A 20900-nucleotide genomic window follows, 5' to 3' on the forward strand; every position below is an offset into this window, starting at 1 on the left:
AGAGGTGGGCACCGGCGCCAGAGGTGGGGTTGAATACACAGACCGTATCCACAACTGTTAGACGACTCCTGCTTGCCATGACTGATTAATTGCAGCATGAGAATATAGTTAGGAGTTTGGTGTTCAGGGTCCAAGCACATCACTGCCACAAAATAATTTACGTAAAAATCTGAGAATCATGAGTGAAATGTGGATGCTGGGGTTGAGGAGGGGCCGATCTACCGTCACTCCATTTACTGAAATTTGTTATGCAAACACAAGATTATAATCTAAAGTTACATTTAAGTTGCACCACCTTGCAGGCTGGATAGCCTAACTAAGCAGGCCGTTCTCTTTAGCAGAAGATGATGGCACAAGGTAATGATGGAAAACTGTGTAGAAAACTATGACATTTCTGTTTGTTTTATGTGTTCGTTTATAGTACCTGACTGTCCTCACTCCTTATAGATCTTTTTTTGAACTTTGAGAAAATTCTGTGCTGTCTGCGCTGCAAGCATGCCAGCTGCACATGTGGTAGAAGAGTATATTTTTATGTATCCTTGGTCCTGTTCTTGATTTCCTTTGTGACATTTTCTTGTTGTTCAGCCAATAACAAAGGTTGCTGTCAGGAGGCCTCTGTCATGTTTTTTTAGCACATGTGTGGAATGCATCTGTGTATGTGTACCGCTGATTGTTTGCAAGCGTGTGCGAGTTTGCAGCTGCAGCCGCCCTGGGGCTTGAGCAAATCGGAGGTCAAACACATCACATATTCCACATTTTGTACTTGAATGTTTCAAAACCATGTGCAAATGTAATATATATTTATATATGGGGTTAAAAAAACCCCCAAATCTATTAGCAGATTGAAAATGTGCTTTAATCAGGTAGCTCACCACTAAGAGTAATGGGTTCTATTAATAATTACTTGCAGTACTTAACACACCTCAGTTAGGTGGCTTTACATATCTTAATTTAATTAAATGTAGAGAGAGAAAACAACAGATTGTGGTTCATTATCCAGCTTACTTTTACTTCTAACAGCTGTAAAGTGCACAGCTCTCACTCCATTTAATTCTAAATATAATAAGATGACTCAGAGCTGTGATGCAGCATTAACAAACCAGATAGGTCACACTTGAAATTAACTGACGTTAGTTAACAGCTAATGGTTTAGATGGTAAATGGCCTGTATTTATATAGCGCTTTTTACTAGTCCCTAAGGACCCCAAAGCGCTTTACATATCCAGTCATCCACCCATTCACACACTGGTGATGGCAAGCTACATTGTAGCCACAGCCACCCTGGGGCGCACTGACAGAGGCGAGGCTGCCGGACACTGGCGCCACCGGGCCCTCTGACCACCACCAGTAGGCAACGGGTGAAGTGTCTTGCCCAAGGACACAACGACCGAGACTGTCCAAGCCGGGGCTCGAACCGGCAACCTTCCGATTACAAGGCGAACTCCCAACTCTTGAGCCACGATCGCCCTACTGTGTAGCTACAACTGACGACTTATGGCACCAGCTATCAGCCACTTACAATGCAGTCCTGAGATCCCTTCCCAGGTGCTTCACCTCCCATTTACGCCTTATATCCAGTGACCTCAACAGGTCACATGATGGGGCAAGATTTTGCAGTGGTTTCACCCTTAACCCCCAGTGATGGTAATGACCCGTGCCTTTTTTCACACCTTGGATTATGTGACTTACTTGATCAATAACGGGTCAAAGAACCTCTGGACTTCCTGTAAAGGGGACAGCCCTACAAGAGGTTAAATATTTTTACAACTGACGAAGCCTCTTGGATGAGAGATGAAACATTTTCATAAACCTAAAGAAGTCCAGTTTTCCCATAACTTGCATGCTGAACAATGACACTTACGGGTACCCGATACTTTCAAACGCAGACAGCATAAAAAACTGCACATCAGTCATTGGTTTGTGCAGTCTTTGAAGCCTCATGATTAGTGTTTCTTCCATCTCCATCACGGGTTCAAAAACAACCAAGTAACAAGGAGGAGCGGGTTTGACTGTTAAACCACATGCTCATTGGCTAATGACATTGACAAATTGTCAATAGTATGTTCAAAAATTAGAAAATCTGTTATTTAATATGGCCAAAAATGACTGATTGAGCCCATAAAATCAGGAAAGTATTTACAGAGGTCCAAACACAAAGCTGTTGTCCTCAGTGGGACCAGAAGTCTGTCTGCACAGCTAAATGGTAAATGGACTGGTTGTCTACTCTCCTGGAACACTCGGAGCACTTCATACAACATGCCTCATTCGCCCATTCGCCCAGACTGGAGCAGCCAGGAAAAAACCACCAACCTTCTGATTAGCAGATGACTTGCTCTACATCTGAGCTTTTGCCACTCTATTGCTGCAGCTATTGCCATCTCATGGCCGTCAGAGAGAAAACAAGTTTAAGACACTTCCACATTAGCATAATTTTTTTCCAACCTTGAAGCGACGTCCATGTTTTCCCCTGTCTGTGCTTTAAAATAAGTTCCACCAGCATAAGACATCTTGTGGGTATGCAAAGGTGCTTTCGTGGGTTGCAGCCAATGGGACACTCCAGCGAGAACCTGTAGAGAACTTATTCATGGGCCACTATGCACCAAGCCTTCAAGGAAGAACAAGGATTAGAGCCTCCAGTATTGTGACAAAGTATATTCTATTCCATTCAATTCAATTTTATTTATATAGCACTAAATCACAACAACAGTCGCCTCAAGGCGCTTTATATGGTAAGGTAGACCCTACAATAATACATACAGAGAAAAAAACCCAACAGACCCCCCTATGAACAAGCACTTTGGCAACAGTGGGAAGGAAAAACTCCCTTTTAACAGGAAGAAACCTTCAGCAGAACCAGGCTCAGGGAGGGGCGGGGCCATCTGGCATCAGACAGGACATGCTGTGGAAGAGCACACCATGGGTTTGCCTGCTTTTCTGTGCTCATATACTTACATATCCATATTAATACTTGATATGTACATGCAGAAACCTCTTATGCTAGCCTGAAACTCCCACCATTTTTCAGTTTCTGAATCGGTTAACCAGCCTTGTGAGTCTTCATTTTTACACAGGGTGAAGAAAAAGTATCTGGTATGGCATGAAAGGAGGAGCAGGAGCCCATAAAATTAAACGATGCGCAAAGAAAGAGAGAAGGGGCCATAGAAAGAGTCAGAGATTTGTGGATAAAAGAGAGAAGTGAGGGGAAAGGGAGCGAGAAAAAAAGGAGGTAGAGACAGAGAGACTTGGCTAACCTGCTCCATGATTCAGCCCAAACCACCACAATATCTGCGTGATATCATCACACAGATACCGCGCCAATCTCTGCTCACGTCCCCCTTCACAGATACACACACACACATAAACACATATGCTCTCCTCCAGTGGAAATTCCCTCATCATGACTCCTGTTATGATGATAATTGTTATGTCCAACATTACCATAGCGATGTTAACAAACATCATCACCAGACAGCAGAACTTCCAAACACTAAAAAAGATAAAGCATCCAAAGATAAAGCATCCAAATGATATCAAACCACCTACACTTGCTGCAGTGAAGCTTTAAATGAATCCTCCAAGGGATTTAACTGCTTCGCTTCAGTGGCTCTGCTGCTGCTGCTGACGTGTTAACTGCCCTCTGAGTTAAGTGAGTTACTGCTATAGAAGTCGTTGTACGAGTCCAAAATTAAAACAGCGCTGTAACCACAACTCTTCTACCGTTAGGTAACCCCGTGAGGGATATGACACTTCTGCATTTGCACTGTGTGTGTGCCAGTGTGTGTGTTCAACAGCATGTGAGTACATGAAACTTTGTAATCATACTCTTGTGTCCTAAGGGAAACCAACTGGCCAGTCTGCAGTTGGGTGTGTGGGTGTGTGTTTTAAGGCTGTAGGTCAAGATGTTTAACAGATCATTAATGTTTTCTGTGAGATTAAAAAGCATAATCAGAGTCACAAGGGAACCTGTTATAATAAGTCTAGATTAAAAGATCATAGGCTGCTCTTTGTTACAGCTGAAGAACAAAGTTTAAAAGCTGGAGGGACCCAGTGTTTTTTAAAGGCAGTTCAACTGGTCATATTACAAAATAAAAGGGCAATATGCTGTGTTCATTCATTGCAATGAACCTAGTCAGTGGGTTTTGGTCACTTGAGCGCAGTTTTATTGTGCAACCATTTTTACATTTGTATATTTGTAGAAAAATGCCGTAGAGCTGGCAGATGGCTTTGATTTCTTTCAGAACCTTTTGCGGTTTTTGTTACACATTGGGAAAAAAAATCACAATTGTTATTAATCTCTGACGCTCCTCCACATCGAAAGGAGCCAGTTGATGTGGTTCGGGCATCTGACAAGGATGCCTTCTGGGTGAGGTGTCCCGGGCATGTGTCGCCAGGAGGAGGCCCTGGGCCAGACCCAGGACACGCTGGAGAGATTATATCTCTTGACTGGCCTGGGATCACCTTGGTCTTCCCACGGACAAGCTGGAGGAGGTGGCTGGGGAGAGGGAGGGCTGGCCTTCGCTGCTTAAGCTGCTGTTCCTGCGCCCCAGATAAGTGGAAGAAGATGGATGGTTACACGTTGTAAAAAATCATTACTTTTTTAAAAGTTACTCTAGAAAGTGAGTCTAGAAAGTCCTGAAAGTGCCAAAACCCACTGAAGGCATGTGACAAGTTCTCCATAGTGCTCGTAACAGTCTGTTAGCCAAGTACTGTGAAAAGTTATGTTTATTCATACCTTGAAGATCTGGTGCAGTTTTAAAGGCAGACTTTTCTCATAACTTCACCTCCTATGAAGTTCAAAAATGAAAAAATATTCGAGTCTGTAATTTTTTCAAAGCATCCGTGTCTGTAGTGAGAGTACTAACTAGAAAGGGACTTGAAAGAGAGAACAAGATTCTCCCACATTGGCTTGTTTTCATTCGCGCCCTGTCCAAAATCAAATTTAATAACTTTCTCCTCACATACAAGGTCTTGAATAATCAGGTCCCATCTTATCTTACGTACCTCATAGTACCATATGACCCCAATATAGCCCTTCACTCTGAGACTCCTGGCTTACTTGTGGTCCCTATGAAGAGTAGAAGGGCTTTCAAGCAGCTCTTCTGTGGGACCAGCTTCCAGTTTGGATATGGGAGAGAGACACCATTTCCTTTTTGATAAAGCTTATAGTTCGGGCTGGATCAGGTGACCCTGAACCCTTCCCATGATGAACTGAGCTCTTCACTTACATTCACCTAATTTCATCTGTTTATACATCACTCTGTATTAAATCATTAGTTATAATTCATCTCTGGCTTTCTTCCACAGTGCGTCTTTTATCCTGTCTCCCTCCCCTCACCCCCAACTAGTCATGGCAGATAGCTGCCCCTCCCTGAGTTTGGTTCTGCTGGTAGCTTCTTCCTGTGAAAAAGGATTTATTCCTTCAGACTGTTGCCAAGTACTTGCTCATAGGAGATGGTCTGATTGGGAGAACTTCTAGAGTCTCTCTATTATTGTAGGGTCTATGAATTGCAATACAAAGTGTCTTGAAGTTTACTGTTGTTGTGATTTGGAACTAAGTATCCTTGTAGTTAGTGGGGCCTCAAACAATGTCAGAAGTTCTTTGACAAGTAAATACTGCAATAATGTTAAAAATGCACTTTTAACCACTCTCTCAGATTTGCAAACTGGATTTATTGCCTTTTGTTTCTATGTATACCCTCCTGACAACCACATACCTTAAATGCTGGATACATGTTCACCACAACAAACGAAAGCCTAAAGAAATCCATTTATTTTAAATGACAAGAAAAACTTTGGCTGGCTGATGTTAACCACGGACATTTTGTTTCTTTATTTGTTCGGCCCGACAGTTTGGCTGCAGCTGAACTTTGAAGCAACACTTTACACCAGAAGCCAAGACTGTAATAGCTATATGCCCTGCCTGCTGATGCAACATTTGCGCTACATATGGCATCCAGCGAGCTTGCTTTCTTCACAAATTGCATTCATATTGTAGATATGCAGAGGCTTGAGCGACTGTGCTGACACGTTAAAGGGTGAGGATAAGCAGACGTATACGTTCATGCATGAAAGTGCACATATGCGCTCTGGAGCACGCAGGCCGCTAGCATTCCACCAGCATGAAAGTGCTTTCATGTTTACAGCAGAGCAAACAGAGAAGGGCTTCACCTCCTGTGTTTATCTGGAATATGCTAGTTTCCATGACTGCCTTCCCTCCTAGCAGTAAGAAACAAAACATTTGCTTGGAAGGATCAGAGGCTGACAAGCAGCGAGCATGAAAGAGAAACTGAGACGTGTTCGTTGTAATTTGTAATAGTCATTTGCTTACAAACTCAGGACTGTTGCTTGTGAGCACAGGTTATGTCATAGATGGGAACAAATCTTTAGTTAAGTCACAAACTGGCAGCCAATCCATTCATGCCGTTTAGGAAAGATTCTGGTTCATTACGGCAAGCTTCTCATTTTAAATCTGCACCCGTCAGTATTATTAGATTCAAAAGTGGCTTTTTAAATGGTCAGCAGATGCATTGATGGTCAGCCATGCACGACATCGTGACCAAGAAATCACCCAAGAAAGATGTCAATGTGCGAGCCGTGGCAATATAAAACACAGATAGCTGAGGCCACTGCGGTTTGATAGTGGAGTAACTCACATGTTTCGCAGCCAGGAGTCTTCAGTTTATGTCTTAGTTTTGTCTTATTTTTTATGTCTATTTTTACTGGGGTGGCTGTAGCTCAGGTGGTAGAGCAGGTCGTCTGCTAACTGGAAGGTTGGTGGTTCTTCTCCAGTCTGCATGCCAAGTGTCCTTGGACAAGATACTACCTCCATGTTGCTTGTATGAATGTGTGTGAATCCTACTTGTGTAAAGTGCTTCGAGTGCTCAGGTAAAGTAGAAAAACATATTTCTATATGCATTTACCATTTATTCGCTGGATAGAGTTAGTCACCGAAACATTATAGTAGATATCTTCACAACATTAACTGTGCATGTCAAAAAAGTGACACTTACTCAAGGGGTCCATACGGCTTGTGACCATAAGGCAAATAATCCCGTCTTTACGTGATGACCTGATGAATCCTGCTTCCGGGCCCAAACTACTGCGTTTAATAAGGCTGTTGTGTTTTTAACATGTTCTAATGCTTTGTATCTTGTTCTGTTTAATCTCAACAAGCCCCTAAAAACAGTCAGTGATCACTGTCGGCCTCTCTCGGTTTTTATTGCTGCGATTCATTTTAAAGCTCAGTTTTTAAAACCTTACAATGTAACTACAGCCCAGGCAATGCAGCAGTATATTAAAGACTAACCTTGTATTGTGGATGCATTATCTCAGTTGTTCTTTTGGCTGAAGTTTGTTCTGCCATGCAACTGTATTTGTCTCTAACCGTCGTGAACCCTCATGTTAACTTTTATCGAGTGGAAAAAAGTTAGCGTTCATGCTCCAGCTTCACTGTTTATATTATGCTAACATAGCTGTGCCGCTAGCGATCACGTACCACATCATTATATACCAGCTAGCCAAACTTCAGTAACCCTACAAACGCCACTGCTGTTTAGTTTCCTGTCTTCATTTATGTTGGAAGTGATAACAGAGCTGTGCATTTGAATTTGTTTCAGAAATCTCTCAGTCAGAACATGGTATACTATATTTTTATGGAAACTAGCAAGCTAACTTCCTGCTAACTTCTAACGTTAAATTTAATAAATTCTGTTTTGGTGGATGCCTTGATGTTAAACGTAATTGTTACACCTGGTAAAGCAGAACGCTGATCATTTTATTACAGATGAAAGAATTTAGACAGTTTTAAACTCTCAGAGATGCTGCAGTGTTTGTTTGACTTTGGGACCTGCAGCGGAGTTTGGGCCCAGACACAGCTAATGATGTCAGACCTAAAGACCGGATAGAACAAGTCTGTCTATTGCTGCAGTCTGACAGCAAGAGAGACAACTTAGTGTGTCGGTGAGATTCAAGGGACTTTGGTAAAAACATCAGTATCTGACACCTTGGGAATGAGAACTAAGAATAGAGGGAAGAGCGGACAGCCTTTTCAATAAGCCAAGAAATCTAACAGGCAGGAACAGGTCATAATGCCATAAAGATGGCAAAGTGAAAAGAAATTGTAGAAGGCTCAAAGCCAGAGTGTTATTTTAATGCCTATGGTGCATATCACATACATACCCTGGCTTTATCCTTCATTCTTTCACGTGTGTCAGAAGTTTAAATAACTGAATCCTTCCAGTTTGACCTGCAAGATATGGAAATTTTCTAAACTAGAAGATATTGCTTTTCAGTTGAAGTTTCACACATTGATTTTGGCATTACAGTTTTTCTTTTAAAAGCTTTTCCATTTGTATGTTCCAAATATGTAAAAAAAAATCTATAAAAATTGATGTACATCACTCTCACCCAAGCCCTATTCGTACCCCTCAAGTCGCCAGTAACTTGGTGGATGTTAAAAGTAGCTTTGGCCAGAAAACTTCACAATATAAACATGAACTGTGGAGTTTGTGCTACATGATCTTTTCAATCTTTTTGACCATCCGAGATGATGAAAAGATGTTAAATGAACAATCATTTATTTCCCCTTCATCAACAAGCTTGTTTACCTTTTTGCAAGCCAGGAAGTTGTGCTCAGCAGCGAACAGCCCCCTGGCATCTCTCAGGCCTGAGAGTGGCTGAATATGAACCAGACTGTTGCTCCTGGAAAAGAGAAAGTGTTCTCAATTGCCTCCCCTGGATGGCTGTAATCTTCACTATGTGTATATTCATGGCTTTGTAAGACAGTCCTGCATTCTTGTAAACCACAATGTCTTGTTGTACTGTCATAAAGTAAATCTAGGTAATGTAATAAGTCCAAACTGGCAGCAGGGTCTGGGAAAGTACAGTCCCCCTGCTCTGTATCGGTTTGTAGTCAGTGGATGTGGTTGGCGGATGGGGACAGTGTATGTACGTCTCTCAGTGTGTGTGTGTGTGTGTGTGTGTGGAGTACTTCTGTGTCGGCTAGAGGGTCTAGCCAGCTCTCGCCTCACTCCATTTGCAATCGAACCCCAGCTGAAATAAAGAACACATGGGAGATGTTTTGAAGCTCCCTCAATGCTGGTTAAAAAACTGAATTTGCCCAGCGACTTCTTACTGTCTTTTTTCAACCCTCCGTCCATTCTTCATCCTACCCTTTGTGCTTGGAACTGTTCGCCCGGAACAGGCAACACCAGTCGACCTCAAAATTTCCATTAGGTAAGGAAAAAAAAAATAAACAGATGATGAGGAAAAAAGAGAAGAAAGAAGTGAAACAACATTTGCGTGCACGGCAGTGATGGGAGGCCAAGTCCTGTGCCAACTGTGTTATGATTGGCAAAGCTTGAAGTGCCTGATCAGTGGAGGGGAGGAGGGTGAAAAAAAACACAGAAGTGGAGCGACAGGCTGCCATACAGTGTGGTCACCAGCCGCTGTATGTTTGAACCATGGGAGAAATTCCATGTGGTTGTAATTTTCATATTAAAGTAATGGGGGTCTATCAGTATCTGAGATGTAAAGAGAGGGTGTACCAAGTGCTATGTGTGTGGAGGCGAGCCTTTATGTACATTTATAGTATTATTGAAGTAAGCATGTGTGTTCGAAGATATACTGTAATTCACCTCATAATACCACCTAATAATGGCACTTAAAAAATGCTGCAGTAAGCAGTGTTGTAGGGTGTTAAGAGGAAAATACAGAGTCCTTGAGAGCCATTCTCAATTTCAGTGTTACAGGAAAGCAGTTTCACCGCATATGAGGCTCAGGCTAGTACATGTAAAATTTTACCACTAAACAACTATGATCTTTGCAGAGCCCTCTTTTTTGTGATGGAACTGTGTCTCATTAGATCCAATGATGTTCCACACGAAAGTTGGGTTTGCTATAAAGAGAAGTCTGTGTTTGCTTTTCATACAAGTTTATGAACTATGGTCAAATTAAAGCAAAAGAAGTTCAAGAGGACTTCTGTGGGTTGAAACAGCAGTCTGACTGAAAGATGCAGTGTTGGGGTCATTACTTAAAGAAGGTAATGTATTACACATTTCTTGTTACTTTTCTTAAAAGTAATGCAGTACATACCTTAAAATCATTTCTTGCATTACTTTCTCAATGCTCAGTAAAATGACCTGAAATGCATTGCCTCATTGTTACTAGTTTTAACAATATAAAGCTTAGCTCCAGTTCCATAGAAGAACACATGAAGACACACATACAACCTTTCTTTTAGTTTTTATGTATGAACACAAAGCAAAGTTGAAAACTAGCCCAAAGAGACTTCAAAGTGATCGTCACCGTGATTTTACTTTAGAAACATGACCAGGTAGAAATGGAGGCCACAAACCTGACTGCTCATCACTGTTTTTGCTACCTGCTGTTCAGGCAACAAAGTTCAGGCTCTGGCTGCTGGGGGTCAGCTTACACAGCTTTATAATAACTTCTCTGCTACCTTTGCGTTAGCATTCTGTCAGTGCAGAGCCGAAGTTGTGTTAGCAGCATAATGTGGTTGTTTCTGTCCTGGACTTTTATGCAATAAAAATTAAAGTAATGTCCATATCTCTATATGTAATGTATGTATATGTAATCAGTGAATTTACTTAAAAATGTAATGTGTTTACAGGAATTTTGTGTGGAGCTTTGTGTTAGCTTGCTGCTACATGTTTGTTGCTGCTACATACTCATAGGCTTATTCCTAAACCTTTTGAATCACACCTTGTAATTCATTTGATACTGGTAAATTTGACTTAAAATGCTAATGGGAAAGATAAGCAGTTCAATCATACTGTGTGAACTGTTTATTAAGGCTACCTCAAGTTTTTTACCACTTTAACTCTGTCAAGTTTTCTTTCATTTCAAGTATATAAATATAACCTTCGCTCTTAGCTCATATCAGCCTGAAACACCAGCCAGAAAGTGCTTTCATGGCACTTTCTTTTGGATAATAGTGCATATTCCAGGCTCCTGTTGCCTTTAAAGTATTTATTACAGTTTCATATGATAATCAGTGGTATCCTTTACCAGCACTGGTTGTCACTTTAGTTGCTTGACTCACTAGGTCACTAAATTCTATGTTCTCTGGTCACCCTATTGCTGCGTGGGCCTTCCTGTGTGGATGCTCTTTGAATCTCTGGCCACAGACTACAAAACATAGCCTCCACGTCTAAAATAGTCAAACCAAACTGGAAGTTATTGTATCTCTCGCTGTCATTTTTGAGCCACATATGTTGAGTTGCTTTTGCTGACCACATAACTAATCATTATATTTAAATATGACATAATCTGCTGCTCAGCGCTGTTAAACGCACCTTTCTATTCGGATCCCAAAGGAAACGCAACCGCGCCACAAAGAGACACAAAACCTACCCCTCAAGACCACAGGGAGACACATGCCAACATAAAGAGACTTGATACAAACCTAATGACACACAAAATAACTCCAGTGAGACACAGGAAACAACCACAAAGACATACAAAAGAGACCAAAGGGAAACAAAGCAACCCAGATAACACCCAAAATGACCCCAAAGGAGTCAAAATTACTACAGGGAGAGTTTAGTCACTTCTCGCAGCGTGGGGTCCCTTTGTTTTATTATCCACCCCCAAGATCATAATTGGTTATTATGAAAGTGAAGTACAATGCAAAAAAACACATATTTGACAGGCTCTGGTTTGTATTGACAATAGTCAGTCTGAAAAACAGGGAAGGAAATACCGTATGAAGTATACAAACTCACTTAGACCAGCCCTCGCCCAGAGTGGCCCTTCCAGTCCTGCTGATACGCGTCCCAGCACTGGGATTTAAATCTGGCCTTATTTGCATGAGTTTCTGTGGGATGCTGAGACTTAAGATTATATGTGTCTTAATTTTAGCAAAGCAAAGTCAAAATATTCAGCTCCTCTGTAGCTCTGTACTGACAAAGCCAGGAGACTTCTGATTTGTTATCTACTATTCTACAGCTTAAGGGTTTTGACTTGTTAGACTTTCTAGTAGGGAGTATCATGGTATCTTTTTTTTTTTTTTTGAAGTAGTAACAATGAATTGTTATTAGCTGCTCTCAGAAAAGCTATGAAAGGATGGCTCCAGCATGACTTTTGTTTCTTCTGCTGGGACATTTGCATTGTGACTAAAGACATTTTGAAATCAATCTTCCCATAACTCTGTCTTCTTGCAGTTATGGGAAAATGACAACAGTTTTATGTGTCCTGAGTTGTTGTTCCCAGCACTAATAAAAATAGATGTGAGCCACATTTTGCAAAGTTGCAAGAGATCAGGTCATAGTGACAGAAGGGTGCTGGCATGAAAATGGTGCTCCATCTTAAACATACTTATTTTAAGAATGCAGGCCCATTAAGCACTGCTTGCTACTCAAATACTGGATGAGGATCTGTGGACAATTATATACGACTGGAAACAAAAAAGGCAGTTTTTTGTTGATTAATTTTACACCCCGGCACACTGTTGTATCTTTAAACAAAGAAAACTGTGTGTGTGTCACGCTTCACTGCTGGAACACTGGTATTTGCTTTTGACTTGTGCCAGTTAAAATTAGGTTTGATACAACTATCAGCCACGAAGAATGTATCAGCAGTGCAAACAGAAATCCAGTGATACATGAGGGAAAAGTGCATGAAGAAGGAGCGGGCAAGAGAACAAAAACAAAGAAGGCGCGCTTATGTTTCCGTGCTATACATCAGATTCCCTCTTATTACTCCAAACCCAGATATTTGCAGAGTTTTCACACGTCCTTCATAAAGCCGTGTGGTTTTGGTTGGCTGGGCCCAGATGGGGTTTCTCTCTCTTGGCTGTCCGTGTGAAGAGGGTCCCAGGCCCGAGTCAGACAGCAGGATTAGTGGTAATAGTGCTTTACCGTTAAGACGGACGGGTGGAATGGAAACCTTGTAAGTTCTAAAAAAATAAACCAAAAAAAACTTTTCTAAAGAAAAAAAGATGGCACTCGAGATTAATGACGATGCGTTTTTAATTCGCTCTGGTGGGGTTTGAATACTTTCAGGGGAGCTCGGGGTCACTCAGCTCGCTGTACCTTTAAGGGCCATGTCAAACTTCATTTCTTGTACAAACATGGAAATTCCCCATGGTTGTAATTATGAGGTTTACACAACAGTTAGAGAAGAAGAAAAATAAGATGGAGAGAGAGGGGGGTGGTGAGACGGTGGAGGGAAATGAGGGAGGGGAGGCTTGCATTTGCCTGCTGGACGGAGGCCAAAGGAAGACTTGGCAGAAACTGTAGGATATCTGCGGTTGGACGAAGGACGAAAGGTCTGGATGCTTTTTAAACGCAGACAGAACGAGATGAGCGCCGCTAACCTACATCCAAATCTCGAGACTGCAAACTGTGGTCAGAAACCTAAAGCCTAGTGTGGTCTGTGACATCCAAGTCGTCTGGTCTCGCTCGTCTTGAGTAAATCTTCATGTTTGTTTGGTTCTCATATGGAGTTTGGCTTTTTGCGGTGGTCTGTCCTCCCCTGTGGTGGTTCGAGTGTGTTTGAAAGTGATCTGTGTGTCACTTGATTTACTGCACGTCATTATCCAAGACACGAGTATTTGTGTGTGTAGGTCTTCCAGCGAGTAAAGACTGTCTTCCAAAGTGAAAACTTCCATTTATTCATTTCTATTTTACATCCCACTGGTGAGTGTTTTGAAAATAAAACTACTTGCAGCAGATGTCCGTTTTCTTGTGCCTCAATTTCAGCACCCTTGCCTCTTGATCTCTAGTCATACAACTCTAAAGCGTAGAATAAGTTGTATAAACTAACAATATGCATTTTCCATCCATATGTATAAAATGCAATTGATTAAAAATACAAGTTCTTACTGTGACAACTGCCTCTGGAAGATTTTCAAGAATTTGCAGGCCACTGCTCGACTCCAGGGTCTTAAACGTCAATGTCTCCCATGTGGGTAGGAGTATCCCATAAAAAGTGTTGTCCTCTCCCTGAAGAATGTCCAGTGCCACTGTAAGTGGCCTTATGACAGTGCAGTACTCCCTGATGAACTGATGTTCCCGCTCTGTCATGGCTGTCAACCCAAACTTGGAGAAGATGGTGTTCAGCTCAACAAGAGAAATCTCACAGATTCGAGCCAGGGAATCATAAAACGAATTCTTGTAGTGCAAGGAACTAGCAGTTTCTTTCCAATAATGCCATCCACTGTCTCTGCAGCCACTGTTGAACGACTGGCCTTGTTCCATAACCCTGTGCACTTTGTGGTAGCGCTTCTATATACTGCCTTTGTTTCTGATTGTGAAAGTAGCCACTTGTCAACATCATTACAAGAAACAAGACTTAATGTGTGTGAAGCACATCTCTGGTGTGGCGGCAGAGTGATCGTCACACCTACATTTTCATCGTTGTCATTTTCATCACCAACACTGTTTTTTAAGGCATCATTCATGTTTGTAGAAGTTACCTCATCCTCATCATTCTCAGTCATCCTCCTCAACTGGCTGGTACTTTTTGAAGGCCTTGACAAAATTAGAGCCATTGTCCGTCACAGTTTATGTTATTTTGTGGGATATGCCATAGTGTGAGTGAATGATGTCCAACTCAACAGCAATGTTGCGTATGGCGACCCTTGAATCTTCTGCTTTCTCTATCTGCATGCTGTGTGGATTTATCCAATGTACTGTTACACCAAGATAGCTTTTATTAAATGCAGTCCAGATGTCTGCTGTAGTAGAGACGTATTCTAACTCATTAAATGTCTTTTTGAGCTCGACATTCATTTACTTGGTGTCGATGTATTTGGAAAAAGTCTTTCTGCATGGAGGGCCGACCCCTCCTCTTGTTGGTATCTTGGCAAGAAGAGACTTGAAGGAATCTGACTCGACTGTTGATAAAGGCAGCATGTTCTCAACGACATACCTGGCTGTCAATTTGTTTAATTCAGTCTGTGTCACAGTCACAAATGTTTGTGGAGAAGAGAAATCAAGCTTAGACTGGTTGGATTGCGTCGCTACATCTCCATCGCTCGCTGAGCTCATGTTAGCCTCATCTGGGTTTGAGCTGCGCCTGCTAGCATCAACACCGTCGTTCTTGGCGACCAGTTTTGTTGAAGCATGTGACGTTGAGAGGTGCGTCGTAAGATTTGAATTGCTTGTAACTGATGTTGAAAGGCACTTTGTTCCAGGGCATAGGTTACATTTCACATACAGATTCTTGCCTTTTATCTCTTTGAGTGAAAAATAATGTCTGTACCTCCACTTAAAAAATGCTACCTTCGAATCATCCGGGCTCTCCATGACTTTTGTTACTGTGCTATCTGTTTGTATGTGAACATCCGCCCAAGTGTACCTCTGATTGGTTTACTACCTTACTCTTACTCAGCCAATCAGAACCACTTGTGCGATTGTTTTGCACTCCTACCTCCCAGTAAGCTGAAGACAGCTTCAACCGGGTGTGTGTTGAAAAATAGTAACGCACCGTATTTTCTTGTTAGTAACTGTAACGGCGTTGCAACGATAGGAATAGTAATTAGTTAGATTACTCATTACTGAAAAAAGTAACGCCGTTACTTGTAACGCCGTTATTCCCATCACTGGATATTGGGTTGTTCCAGCTCTGCATTTTTTGTACTCTATTAGAGTAACTTTGCCTAATTCACAGTTCTAATTTACTTAGGCGTCCCTCAGTTTGTCCTGCCTGAAACAAGTGGTTTTAGCTATTTTTCCACCCTCCTTTTAAGCCAGCTTTCTTTTAATTGGCTGCAGCTCACAAACTGATGGTTTAAACAAGTGTGGGTGGGGTCCTGTGATGTGTGATGTGACAAGCATACCTCTTCCCAGTAAAACCATAGAGCAGAGAGTGGAAAAAAAATCTAAATCACATTACAAAGTATTATGTTGACTTCATGGTTTCAAAATGGGCCGTGTGTAATATGAGTATCCACTGTTGTGACAAAGTGATAGAAAATATGAAAAGGCCCATTTGAATGATTTAATGATGCACACATATAATCCTATTATTTGACCCTATATATCCACATTATGTAGTTTAATATCAAGGACTTGGTTGCTTCATTCAAAGCTCAATTCCTCCTGTGTGTAGTTATTCTTCTGATTCAAACATATTCAGGGAAGAGTGTCTCTCAGATTTCACCGAGAGACACTTTTAGTCCTGATGTTGTGCCCTATAGTGTATACTTTTAAATGTTAAGCACTTTTTTACACATGAAAATTGGTTTGTGAGCAGCGTTGGAATAAAAATGACTCTGCTGCTTAAAGTTGTCTAAGATTGTGGAGAAATCTCTCAGTGAAGCAGTAACCCTGAAGCCTGAGTCAGCAGGCATAGATGATGAACTATGGAAAGGCTAAAATGATGCATTCAGGTAGCTTGTCCAAAGCCTTTTGATGGTTCATTGAAGACTTCTTAGACATCTTTTTTTAAACGAAGGAATATCTATTATGCTTGCTCCAGATTTATGTACATGGAGATGTAAACGCACAGTACTCAGATAGATACAACCTGTTTACTGTATGGTGTGTGTGCATTGGAGCAAAATCATTTAAGGTTAAAGAAAGATTATGATTATTATTTAGCATAAACCTTGGTCTGGACACTTAACAGTATGGTTGAATTTCTTCAAAACTATGAGTTCCACTAAGCGCTGAGCAGAGATTCTGAGACCAGTACAGCTCAGGTTGCAGCTGGTTGTCTTCACACTGTGTGACCAGCCTAAGCCCCATAGGAAATAATTAGTGTCACTTTTAATTATCTGATATAATGCAAGTGTCTGCGAGTTTTATAACTTTCATGGATTATGTATGTCACAAAAAGATAAAATAATGAAAGCATGTGACTAATACTTCTCAGAGCTTTCATGCACACGGTGTTTGACACTGAGCTCACGTTCCCCCTTCCCTTCCTTTGTCAGCAAACGTCTCCTCTGTGAAACCTGACCGCGGGGACAATCATCATTCCTCGGCTATTAGCACCAAATCTTTGGCCAGCTCTGAATGTGAAGAGATGTTGTGTTGTCAGCTGGATGGCTCTGGTTTCTCCCCAGATGAGTGGAGAAAGGGGTCAGTGACGCCTGTCAACGACCCCCAACGGCCCCTGGTTTCCTGTCCAGGGACTACTCAATGGCCTCCATTACGTGTCACTGAAGAATCAAAATGGCCTCTGCTCTAGATTTCCAGCCCTGAGTCTTTATCATGATAGCAGTTCAGCTGAAACTCAAGAGTGTCCATAATGAAAGCTGGAAGCAAAAGCAAGCAGTTGAAGATATAGCTAAGATATATATGCGCTGATAAAGGTAATTAACAATGAAAGGCACTAAGGTTCTTTGTCCAGTTTTGGAGATTGGAAATCTTTTCAAAGGTATAATTTTGTTAGAGATAGACAGCTGTAACCTGAGATGGAACTGGAGGATGAAGAAGTCGTTAAGTTTGAGACGTTATTAGAAAGACGCCTGTGAAAGTCAGAGGAAGCAGTTAAACACAAAGAGCCCATGTTGTTTTCTTCGTCTGCACTTTATTCTGCCAGCACGATCTGATGGGGGTGTTTATGTCGTGAACGGCACTGCTAGGTGCTGTAAATGTCAGGACGATTTTCGTTTGAGTTGAAACCAATAGTTAAACTGGAACTTACACTTAAAATAGCTGTCTTATTGCTGGAAGCTTAAGGCCCATGTACAAATGGAGAGTTGGCTCTCTGGTGTAGCTCTCTTTGCCTCTGAAAATGAACAGCAATTCTGGGAATCAGCAGTAACAAATTCCCAAAAGTTGTGCCCACCTTGCTCATTGAAAGCACTCTTCTCGAGCTGCACGGTGTCAAGTCATTGGGTCAATATTTGCTTTTAACTTTTGACCTGCGTGTTTACTCTTCTTTGTACTCAATTACTGCTGTCACTGGTGTCAAGCTCAGAGAAAACTGGAAACTTGTGTGACAGTGAAATACGGAAGAGGATTAGGGCCACTGGAAAAAAAAAGTGGGGACGTCTTTTTCTTTTCTTCTTTTCCAGAATTCTGAAAAAAAAGTCACAATTCTGAGATAAAAGTCAGAATTGGTGCAAAAACTGGCCTAGATGACAGAGAAGCACCTTGTTCCTCTTTTCTTTAAAAGAAACTATAGGGCGTGCCTCAGGTTCATTTCTAGAAAGGTGCATTAATATGTTCAGTGTTATTTTTTTCTATATTCAGTTCAAGCCAATAAATCATGTTACATCACAAAATAACATTAAAAACAAAACAAAACACATCTCTCTGGCTTTTCACTACAGAAGAGGATTAGGGCCACCGGAAAAAAAAAAGTAGGCATGTCTTTTTTTCTTCTTTTCCAGAATTCTGAGAAAAAAGTCAGAATTCTGACTTTTTTCGGAGCAAGCACTTTGGCGACAATGGGAAGGAAAAACTCTCTTTTAACAGGAAGATACCTCCAGCAGTACCAGGCTCAGGGAGGGGTGAAAAAAATAAATAAATTGTATCTATAGGCACTTTGTTACTAGCAGCCTGAGGCAAAATACAAAACTTATTCTCATTTCTTTATTAGAATTGAAATCTAACAAAATGCCATAGAGAACACAGTCTGACAGGCATATCACAGCATGGTGTGCAATGTGTTCTTACAAATTTTGAGGAAACTGGAAAAGGGGGGAGAACAAAACCAGAAGTAGCAGGCTAATTACACGAAGCCTCATCAGAAATGGTCTTGGTTTAAGGGTTCTTTCATGGTTTGGAGCTGAATTTTAGCTGGTGGTGCTGGAGATCTTATTAAAATTGATCAAATTATAAAGACACGCAGATTTTGATCCACCATTAGCATCAGACTGTTTCATTTTTCAGCATGACAATGATCCCAAACATGCAGTAGTGCAGTAAAAGAACACAAAAATACACAATGGAACATTCTCAGCCATGGATTGGCCTCCCCAGAGCCCGGACCGCTACATAATATACAAAGGCCGCATCTTCTTGGTGGCGAACAGAACAAAAGGAGGCCAACATCCAAAGAACGTCCTTTGAGAACCTGCGGAACTTTTCCTGAAGACTATTTAAAGATGTAACAAGAAAGCTTTCCTAAGAGAGGCTGTGTTGGAGAATAAAGGTGTTCATACTAAATATTGACCTTTAATCTTTGAACTGTACAAACTCTGTTGTTGTATTATACACTGTGTTTCCGTGTTTGCACGTGGTACAATAATTAACTGCCCGATTTCTGATTAAAGACATGAGGCGAGGCTCAGGACGTTTGCATAATAGTGTAAACGGACACTTTACAAGCTTTTAGACTTTCAATTTGGAGGAAATATGTTTTTTTCAGCTTAATGTTATTTAGTCAACGCCAGATGGTTATAATTTCAAAAAAACTAGCAAAAACACATCACCTTTATTAACAAAACTATACCGCCTCAGCACTAACAACTAGCTCCAGCACTGCTGGTACTACTGGTACTTGACTGCAATTACTGCCACTACCCTAAATCACATGTCCATGTGTGTACAGTCTGCTGCTAATAATCCCGACTGCTGTGACCTGCCTTAAATACATCACTAGACTAATAAGCTCATTACTGCTGTGCTGTTAGAGCAGTGGGTCAGGAGTTCTGCACGCAGACTAAAATTATGCACTAATACTGAGCATACATCTGAAACACACACACACACACACTGCACACGCTGATTTCTGCACTTTCTCCATGCCTCTGCACAAACAGAATATCCTTTTCCTTCATGCCCCACATGCAGACATGAATGCAAGTGCAGGAAGAAAGGCTTACAGACTCATATCTCCTGCCACTCAGTCATTCTCTATGTTCATTCTTTCTCAACTCTACAGTCATCCAGAGCATAGCCGAGACGGTTTGTGTAAAATTAGAAGTGAAACCACATCCTCCTTGATTGAATCTGTGGACCTGTTGGATCTTTGGGTGGCTGTGCAAACAAACTGTGCTGGATCATTACAGCCAGGCTCCTCTACGGCGTCGCAACACACACACACACACACACACACACACACACACACACACACACACACACACACACACACACACACACACACACACACACACACACACACACACACAGGCACAAAAACAGGGAATACAAGGGTATAAACACACATTCCCCAAGTTAGGTTTAAGGGGATGAAATCCTATACGTGTATCTCTAATCCCTATCTACACCTAAATCTAACACAAGCTCACGCACACACACGGGTTTGTTTTATTTCAGTTTGCTTAGGGTAAAATACAAAACTATGTTAATGGATTTTTTGGCAAATGAGCAACAGAACTGGGTTGCCAGAAGTTTAAGTCCAGTTACTAGTAAATGTGTAAATCAACAGCTCCTGTGCCGGGACTTGCATGTGACAAAAGGAGTTACAAGGAAACAGGAATGAATGCAGCGTTGGACCTAGATGATCGACCTTTGATCTGGTAAGAAACAACATGACTCAACAGCCAAGAGGCCCTATCATTTGTGTTACTCCTCATATTGTTCCAATTCCTCGGCCAAGTCTGTCTGTGTCAGCGGTCTGATAGCTCTGATTTCTGCAGTGATTCATTGAGCTGGCTTATATAACTGACTGCCGCCCTCCTGCTTTCTGTTCACGTCCGCCCCCTACTTCACTTTCTTTCTTTCTTCTCCAATCTTTCTTTTTTTCAAACTCAGGCCTACAGCTCTTGGCGTCCTCACCACATGCATGTCTCCTCATCTCTCTCTCCCCCACCCGTCTGTATTTGTTCTGTTGTTCTGTCTCTCATAATTAAACGTGGGTCCACAGGTCATTTGAGAACAAACCTGTAGTTTGGCATGAGGAAAATCTTTGCAAAACTGTAGCTACCAAGCGAGATGAAATCACAAAATACCTATTAGAAAAACATTTGACCAAAAAAAGCATTTCTGTGGGGTAAATCTTTCCAGATGCTTTAACAG

At 41.5% G+C, this 20900-nt stretch overlaps 1 protein-coding gene across 3 annotated transcripts in view; it reads right to left on the reverse strand.

Moving 5' to 3' along the window:
- The window catches only part of LOC308388872 (uncharacterized protein), a 109834-nt gene that overhangs the window by 42809 nt on the left and 46125 nt on the right, over positions 1 to 20900 (reverse strand). The window contains exons 3-6 of one of the 3 annotated variants that reach the window (XR_013970190.1): positions 8990 to 9051; positions 8607 to 8700; positions 8179 to 8245; positions 4163 to 4536 (exon numbers count right to left, since the gene is read on the reverse strand). The exons of 1 other annotated variant lie outside the window; for it this stretch is intronic. Coding sequence is in view for 1 of the 2 variants with exons in the window: in XM_080869829.1 (XP_080725955.1) it covers positions 8210 to 8245; positions 8607 to 8700 (130 nt within the window). In the remaining variant the exon portion in view is untranslated. Of the gene's footprint in view, positions 1 to 4162; positions 4537 to 8178; positions 8246 to 8606; positions 8701 to 8989; positions 9052 to 20900 lie in introns of those variants that run through there. One more of the 3 variants, XM_080869829.1, reaches the window with a different exon arrangement.

Source organism: Rhamphochromis sp. 'chilingali' (genome assembly GCF_963969265.1).
Source record: "Rhamphochromis sp. 'chilingali' genome assembly, chromosome: 20".
In the NCBI taxonomy this organism is placed as follows: Eukaryota; Metazoa; Chordata; class Actinopteri; order Cichliformes; family Cichlidae; genus Rhamphochromis; species Rhamphochromis sp. 'chilingali'.